The following is an 8,880-nucleotide window of genomic DNA, read 5'->3' as shown; positions in this document are numbered from 1 at the left end:
TTATCCCAAATTTTTCCTTCCCAGAGTAAAAAATGACCCAACCACGGAATCAAACCCAAACCCTCGATTTAAAATCAGATTTTTTTTTTATTTTTGGGGCTGCATTTTTATCCTTAAAAAAATGAGGAAAAAAAGCAGGAAAACCCGAGCTCCTTTTGGCCTTTTCCATCGGCCTCCGGGAGGGAAGGGAACTCAATTTTCCCAGTTTTTTTTTTTAGGCCATTTCCTGGGATTAAAAATGACAGAGGTCGGGAACAAAGCCCCGGCGCTTTCACCGAGCGGGAATTGCGAGTGACAGAAAATCGTTCGGGAAATGTTGGCGCTAAAACGTGGCCGGGAAAAGCTCCTGAGGCAAAAATTCCCGGAAAAAAAAAAGAGAAAAAAACCAAAAAAAAAGGGATTTTTGCTGCTCTTCTTTGTCCAGGAGGCAAAAAAATCCCGGATTTTGGGAATGTTGGAATTTTTGGGAATGGGGGAAGGCAGGGACCTCTTAGAGCCGATGTTTTCCTGCCTAAATGTTGGAGAATTGGGATTTTCCGTGGAAATGTTGGGATTTAAGGATAAAAAAAAAGGAATAAAAAGGTGGAGGTGCTTTTCCTGCTGCCCTCGTGCCGGGCTGGATTTGGGGATTTTGGGATAAAGTGGAGCAGCCACGGGGTGGAGAAAAAATTCCTGGAGGAATTGGGGAACCAGCCCCCAAAAACATCCCAAAAAATTCCCAATTTTTCCTCCAAAAGGCTCTTCCCAACCCAATATCCCGGGAAATTTTCTCCCTGCCACCGGAGCTCATCTTGGAATGGGCACTTTGGGATTTATTCCCAATCCCCGGTGGGATTCCCAAACGGGCAGAGCGTGGATCGCCCTCCACCTGCTGGGAAGGAGCTCAGTGAAAATCCTGGAATATTTTGGGCTTGGAAGGGCCTTTTAAAGGGTTTGAGGGGGGAATTGTTGTGTTTGGAGAAGGATCCAAGGGATGGAAATCCATGGAATTAGGGTTGGGAAGGGCCTTAAATCCCGCCCGGGGATTCTCCAGGGCTGGCCCATCCCAATCCCTCCTGGAATTCCCTGTTTCCCCCATTCCCTGGGTTCCCACATTCTCCCATCCATCCCCAGTTCCTCAGGCTGGGATAATCCTTGAGGAAATCTGGGATTTGATGGCTCTTCTTCCCTTTGGTTTCTCAGGTACCACCTGGAATTCCCGTCCCGAGGTGAGTCCAGCTGGGAAGGGTTGGGCTGGGGGACGTCCCCTGGGCCACATTCCCAGGAAAACGAGATTTTAGGGATGTGGGGGGGCAGCTCTTGGGACAGGGAAAATTCCACAGCGGGAATCCCATCCCAGAGAGCAAATCCCACAACTTCTGGGGCTCCGGCATCGATTCCCAGGCCGGGAGGTTCTCCAGAAACTCCAGGAATTCGGGAATGGTTGGGATCCATGGGGATCTCCTGGAGTCCCACCGAGGTGGGAGCAACTGGAATAAAATCCCCTCCTGGCATTCCAACTCCTCCAATCCTTTAATTCCAGGAATAAAATCCTCTCCTGGCATTCCAACTCCTCCAATCCTTTAATTCCAGGAATAAAATTCCTTCCTGGCATTCCAACTCCTCCAATCCTTTAATTCCAGGAATAAAATCCCTTCCTGGCATTCCAACTCCTCCAATCCTTTAATTCCAGGAATTCCCATCCCACTCCTCCAATCCTTTAATTCCAGGAATAAAATCCTCTCCTGGCATTCCAACTCCTCCAATCCTTTAATTCCAGGAATAAAATTCCCTCCCTGGCATTCCAACTCCTCCAATCCTTTAATTCCAGGAATAAAATTCCTTCCTGGCATTCCAACTTCTCTATTCCAGGAACAAATTCCCTTCCTGGCCTTCCAACTCCTCCAAACCATTTTTTTCCTTTGGGAAATCAACCCATTCCCAGCATTCCAACTCCACCAGTCCTTCCTTTCCTCCTGGAATAAATCCATTCCCAGCATTCCAACCCTTTCCTCCAGGAATTCAGCCCATTCCCAGCATTCCAGTCTATCCCATCCTTTATTCCAGGAATTCATCCCATTCCCAGCATTCCAGTCTATGCCATCCTTTATTCCAGGAATTCAGCCCATTCCCAGCATTCCAGTCTATCCATCCTTTATTCCAGGAATTCAGCCCATTCCCAGCATTCCAGTCTATCCCATCCTTTATTCCAGGAATTCAGCCCATTCCCAGCATTCCAGTCTATCCCATCCTTTATTCCAGGAATTCAGCCCATTCCCAGCATTCCGGCTCCTCGGATCCCTCCTTTCCCCAGAACAAATTCCAGGGCTCCCCTCCCGGCTCGGGGCTCCCTCCCAGCCCCTCCTGGAGAGGCCGGGAGCGCGGCAGCCCGGCAATTCCCGCCGGGAGCGCGGCAGCCTCGCAATTCCCGCCGGGAGCGCGGCAGCCTCGCAATTCCCGCCGGGAGCGCGGCAGCCCGCAATTCCCGCCGGGAGCGCGGCAGCCCGGCAATTCCCGCCGGGAGCGGCCTGATCCCGTTCCAGTCAGAGCCTCGGGGCCGGGATTGCTTCCCAGGCATTGTTTTCCCCCTGAATCCGGCATCTGGCACCTTTGGAAAAGTCCGAGGGACAGCTGGGCGGAAAATGAAGAAAAAATTGGGAGGGGAGGGAAGATCCGAGCGCATCCAAGGCTCCAGATGAGGTTTTTAAACCTGGAAAGTTTCTGGAATTTCAAGGGTGGAGGAGGAGGGAGCCTTTTGTTCCTTGGAATATTCTTTTGATGGAGCCGGAAGCTGAAGGAAGAGTTGGAAAATCGGGATGTGGGAGCGGGAAGGGGTTTGGAAAGGAGCGCCCAGCTGGCTCCCAATTCCTGCTGCTCCCACTGGGAATTTTGGTGGGAAGGAATCCTTGGAGAGCTCAGGGAACGCCAGGGAAATCGGGAACGTGGGAAATTCCAGCGCCACATTTCCCATCTCCGAGGGACTTCGAGGAGAGGTTATGGAGTCACCCGAGCTCCTGAGCATCCAAAACTCAGGGAATCTGGGAATGGTTTGGGTTGGAAGGAGCCCTTGGAAAGCGATGACTTTGCCCTTTATTTTGTGAAAAATAAACCCAGCAGGAAGAGAGGGACAACCCCAAATTTATTTGCGCGGAGAGGATGACGACGACGCTTTTATTTTCTCTCCAAAATTCATCCCATATGGTTTTCCCTGAACTGCAGAATTCCTTAAAATATTCAGGAGCAGCCAAAACATCCAGGAGAGGGAGGATGGCTCCTCCATTTTTATGAAATTTTGGGAACATGGAGGCTCAAAAATGTGCGTTGGCAGGGGTTGGACCCAGAACTCCTGCTGGTCCCAGCTCCGTGCCTTAACCCCAGAAAATTCCAACCTCTGGAGACAGGAATGGCCAATAGAAATTGGATGGATTGTCATTTAATAATTGGGGGCTTTGTTAATTAAAAGGGTTCATTAACAACGAGAAAATCGGAGTAGGCCCTTAGGCCTGAGTAGGCCTGAGTAGGCCTGAGTAGGCCTCAGTAGGCCTCACCTTGTAGTAGGCCAGGTTTAGGTGATATTTTCATCAATTTTTTGGTGTAACTTTTTTGGGATCATTTTGTGGGATGGTTTAATCTCCCTTTTATCCATTTTCTGATCCTTTTTTCCCACTCTGTCTCTGAACAAAACTCCATCCCGCTGGATTGTGGCGGAGCCGCCACCACACCCATCCCTGTCCTCTCCCTGCAGGAAAATCATCCCAAAAAACCCCAAACCCAGATATTTCCAACCCTTTTTTCCCTCTAAAACCCCAAATCCAGGGAGGTGCAGCCGCCTGCCAGCCGGAACCTCGCGTTTCCCCGACCCTTTTCCCTCCGCCGCCTTTTTGCTCCCTGTAGTTATGACAAGGCCAAGTAGCAAATCATTAAACCAACAAAAAAAAAACCCCAAAATTCCCTTTTTTTTTTTGCTGCAAAGATTCCCTTTGAAGCCGAGCCGGAGTGTCCGGGAATTGATGGAGTGCTGGGTGATTTTAGGAAGTTTTATTTATAAAAATCCCTTTTTGGCTGATGCCGGGAGGCTCCGGCTCCGCTGGGCTGGGCTCAAGCTCCCAAATCCGGCTCAGATTTATGAAGTGTTTGGGGAAAAGCAGGAAAAAACCTTCGGGAGTGACGAGGTTTGGAAGGCGCTGCTCAAATCTCCGGCCCTGGAATTCCCCCGGGGATAAACAGCGAAACTCCGGCCCCGGAGATGTCAAAACAAAATTAGTTTTAGAATTCTATAGATTAGATTCGTTCTCTATCCTATAGAATACACATAATAGAGACATTTAAATTATATAAAAAGTTCTATTATATCTACTTTTATATACAATAAAAATATGTGATATCTATATTTTGTATAATATCTAAATTATAAATATAGATTATATAATACAAACATTATACATATGCTATAAATTATATTTATTTTTATATTAAAATATATATTCTATATATGTTCTTTATATATAGACTTATTAATTCAGTGTAGAACTATTTATTCATTATTGCCCCCTCTGCAGAATTATTAATTAATTATTAGCCCGGAATTCTGCCGAATTACTAATTAATTATTTCCCAGCTGCACTTGGAGTTTTCTAGAATTATTAATTAATTATTACCCGTTCCGTCCAATCATTTTGGTCGGAGGCCTTGTGAGGCCCCTGGGTTTGGGAGATGCCAGAATTAACAAAATAATTCTGGTTTTGGGTATTCCCAAGGAATTCCATGGTTTTATCCTTTCCTGGGGTCATTCCTGGCTGGTTTGGGTATTCCCAAGGAATTTTTTCCTTTCCTGGGGTCATTCCTGGCCGGTTTTGGGTATTCCCAAGGAATTTTATCCTTTCCTGGGATTATTCCTGGCTGGTTTGGGGTATTCCCAAGGAATTTTATCCTTTCCTGGGGTCATTCTGGCCGGTTTTGGATATTCCCAAGGAATTTTATCCCTTCTTGGGGTTATTCCTCACTGGTTTGGAGTATTCCCAAGAAATTTCATGGATTCCACGGCTTTATCCTTTCTTGGGATTATTCCTGGCTGGTTTTGGGTATTCCCAAGGAATTCCCAGAATTTGGGTATTCCCAAGGAATTTTTTCCTTTCCTGGGGTCATTCCTGGCTGGTTTGGGATATTCCCAAGGAATTTTATCCTTTCCTGGGGTCATTCCTGGCTGGTTTGGGATATTCCCAAGGAATTTTATCCTTTCCTGGGGTCATTCCTGGCCGGTTTGGGATATTCCCAAGGAATTCCATGTTTTTTTCCCGTGCCTGGGGGAGGGGACGGCAGCGAAATTCCGGCGGCGTTTTCCCGGCTGCCGCTGCCTTGCAGCCCGACCTGCTGGGCGCCGGCACTCACTGCAAGCTCCGGCAGCTTCATCCCAAAAAAATCCCAAAAAAATCCCAAAAAAGCCTCCATCCCAAAGATTTTTCCCCTTTTTTAGGGCGCCGGGAATTCGCTTGGTTGCATGGAATTAACAAAAAACCCCAAAAATTGGAATGAGGGGGGAAAATGGGGCTGGGAGAGGATTCAGGGTCTGAGAGCTCTGGGGGGGATTTGGGAAATTTGGGGAATTTGGGGAATTTGGGGAATTTGAGGAATTTGGGGAATCGGCTCTTTGTGGATATGGGGAGGAATTTCTGGGATTTCTGGGTGGGATCGCATCCCAAAAAACCCCCAAACTGTGGTGGAGCCATTTGGGTGATGTGGGATTTTTTAATCTGGGATTTTTTGGGATGATTGGGGTGGGGTAAACCAGGGATGGATGGAACGGAAAAATCCGCTTTGAAGGCAAAAAAATTCGGATTTTTAAGGTAAAAAATTGGGATTTTAATGTAAAAAAAATGAGGATTTCACTTCCACTCATCCAATCCCCCCCGGAGCTCTCCTGGCACTGATTTTTCCCGGGATTTAAGAGATGTTTAATGAAGCTCCGGGCACCCGATCGAGCCAAGGAAATTTAATTGCAGTTCCCATAAAAAGCGGCGGGAAATGAAGGGTTTTTCCTGCCATCCGTGGAAATTGTTTGGATTTCCCTGGGATTCATTAATTCCCTGCTTTTGGCCCTCCACGGGAAGCAGCAAATCAGGAATTTTTGATTTTTTTTAATGGAAAAAGTGGATTAAAAGCACGAGAAATCCTCGGGACGCCAATCCAAGTGGAAAAACGACGGGAGTGGGTTTGTAGGGAGAGAGGGCTGGGGGGATCTGGGCTGGCTCCTGAAGGAACCTTCCAGAACATTCCGGAATATTCCCGGTGCGAGGGAGAAGGAAGCGGCTCCGTTCCCAGGGATTTGAGCAGCGCCTGGATCCACCCCAAAAATGGGAATTATTGAGGCTGGATCATTCTTGATTTGGGGGATTTTGGGAATTCCCAGTTTCCCACCCTGAAAATTTCCAGTTTATGGCAATAGCAGCCCTGGATATCCCACAGCTGGGAATTTTCCCACTTGGAGCTTTGCTTCTCTTCCCAAGAAGCCTCTGGAAAAGATTTTGGTTATTTTTTTGCTCCTTATCCCAAAAAAATCCCCACACCTGGGCCTGAAGAAACCCCTTTGCTCCTGAAGGAATATTCCAGAATATTCCAGAATATTCCAGAACATTCCAGAATATTCCTGCAGTGAAGGGCAAGGCAGCAGCTCCGTTCCCAGGGGTTTGAGCAGCGCCTGGAACCACCCCAAAAATGGGAATTTTTTGCTGGATCTTTTTACCATCCCACTTCTTTTTTTTTAATTTTACTATTCCAATTTTTTCCCCTAAAAATGGGAATTGTTGGTTTTGGATCATTTTATTCCCTCAGCCCGCTTTGGGAAGGGCGGGAGGAGCAGCTGGAATTCCTTCCCGGAGCTGTTTGGAGGGCGCTGAGTGAGGAGCAGCTGCCCCCGCTCCCTTCCCAGCCCCGACCTGAGCAAATATTGAATTAAAACCCTTTAAACATTGAATTAAAACCCTCCAAACATCGAATTAAAACCCTCCAAACATCGAATTAAAACCCTCCAAACATTGAATTAAAACCCTTTAAACATTGAATTAAAAACCTTTCCGTGTCCGATTAAGAACCTTTTGTGGCCGCGGGGTTTTTGTGCACCTGGCGCTGAGCGGCCTCTCCAGAAAACCCCAGAGAGGGGAAAATTCCCTGGAAAATTCAACAGCGGGATCATTTCAGGAGAGGAAAGATCCCATCAACACCCGGGGCTGGGGGGGTTGGTTTGGAGGAAATCCAGGCTTTTACCCTTTTCCCTGAAAATTTATATGGAAAATCCAGGTTTTTATCCTTTTCCCTAAAAATTTATATGGAAAATCCAAGTTTTTATCCTTTTCCCTGAAAATTTATATGGAAAATTCACAGTTTTACCCTTTTCCCTGTAAATTTATACAGAAAATTCACAGTTTTACCCTTTTCCCTATAAATTTTTATAGGAAATCCAGGTTTTTATCCCTTTCCCTGTAAATTTTTATAGGAAATTCATGTTTTTATCCATTTCCTTGTAAATTTTTATAGGAAATCCAGGGTTTTATCCTTTTCCCTATAAATTTATATAGAAAATTCAAGTTTTTACCCTTTTCCCTGTGAATTTTTATAGGAAATTCATGTTTTTATCCTTTCCCCTATAAATTTTTATAGGAAATCCGGGTTTTACCCTTTTGCCTGTAAATTTATATAGGAAATCCAGGTTTTTACCCTTTCCCCCATAAATTTTTATAGGAATTCCAGGTTTTACCCTTTTCCCTGTAAATTTTTATAGGAAATCCAGGTTTTATCCTTTTCCCTGTAAATTTTTATAGGAAATCGAGGTTTTACCCTTTTCCCCGTAAATTTTTATAGGAAATCCAGGTTTTTACCCTTTTCCCCATAAATTTTTGTAGGAATTCCAGGTTTTACCCTTTCCCCCTCTCTCCTGAGGGATTGCCGAGCCCTTTTTCCCCCAAATCCCAGGAATTTCCCCATTTTAGTGCAAACCTTTTCCACCTGGATTTCAGGGCAGGGAGGAGGATTCGGATTTGCCTCTGGAATTTCGGCATTCCCGGCTTTTTCCAGCAGGAATTCCCCTCCTCCACCCTAAAACCCCTGAAATCCCCCAAAAATCTCTTTGGGTTTTGGAGGGAACTGGGATGTTTGGGGTTAGGAATTCTGAAATTCCCCGAAATTCCCAAAATTCAGCCTCTCCTCTCCGCAGGGGGGGACGAGCAGGACGGGCACGACGGCTCCCAGGAAAATCCCGGCTGGAATTCCGGCCCTTCCCGGCTTCCTCCGGCCCCGTTCCCCCCGGAATTCCCGGAGCAGGGTGAGTGCTGATTCCTTGGGAATTCCGCTCTGGAAAACCCTCTGGGAATGCGGGAATGTCACCGGAGTTTCCTGGAGTTCTGGGGGTTTTCTCTGCTGGAGAAGGTCCGAGAGAAACCCGGAATCCTTCGGATTTCCGCCCGGAAATTCCATCCCGGAATTTGGGAGGGGATTTGGGGTTTCATCATTCCCACTAAACCTGAAAATCCTGGAGAATATTCCTGAAATTCCAGGTGTTCCTTGCTGACCCTGCTGCTGCTTCCGTTGGGATGGATCGGGCGGCTTTTCCCACCTTCCTCAATTCCCAACTTTATCAAATCCCGGGAATTTCACGGGATCAGGTTGGATTTGGGATGGAGTCCCCCAAAATCCCGGGAATTTCACGGGATCAGGTTGGATTCGGGATGGAGTCCCCCAAAATCCCGGAATTCATGGGATCAGGTTGGATTTGGGATGGAGTCCCCCAAAATCCCGGGAATTTTGGAGGAGGAGGATTTTGGATTGGGGAAAATCCCCTGGGATGGGATCGTCCTGGCTGGGATTCCTCCAGGGAATCGATCCCTTGGGATATTGATTGATCCCATTGGA

The 8,880-nt window shown here is 46.8% G+C and overlaps 1 protein-coding gene across 1 annotated transcript in view; it reads left to right on the top strand.

Annotated features, from left to right (window-relative positions):
* Positions 1-313: 313 nt before the first annotated feature.
* SKAP1 (src kinase associated phosphoprotein 1) overlaps positions 314-8,880 on the top strand; it is a 64,396-nt gene continuing 55,829 nt past the window's right edge. Inside the window, exons 1-3 of the mRNA XM_050985509.1 lie at positions 314-351; positions 1,183-1,208; positions 8,186-8,293. Coding sequence (XP_050841466.1) covers positions 314-351; positions 1,183-1,208; positions 8,186-8,293 — 172 coding nt within the window. The remainder of the gene's footprint in view (positions 352-1,182; positions 1,209-8,185; positions 8,294-8,880) is intronic.

The sequence above is a fragment of the Serinus canaria genome, chromosome 27 (genome assembly GCF_022539315.1).
Source record: "Serinus canaria isolate serCan28SL12 chromosome 27, serCan2020, whole genome shotgun sequence".
NCBI classification, from domain to species: domain Eukaryota; kingdom Metazoa; phylum Chordata; class Aves; order Passeriformes; family Fringillidae; genus Serinus; species Serinus canaria.
The sequence above is the reverse complement of the archived record's forward strand: the minus strand, read 5'-3'. Positions and strand labels throughout refer to the sequence as shown.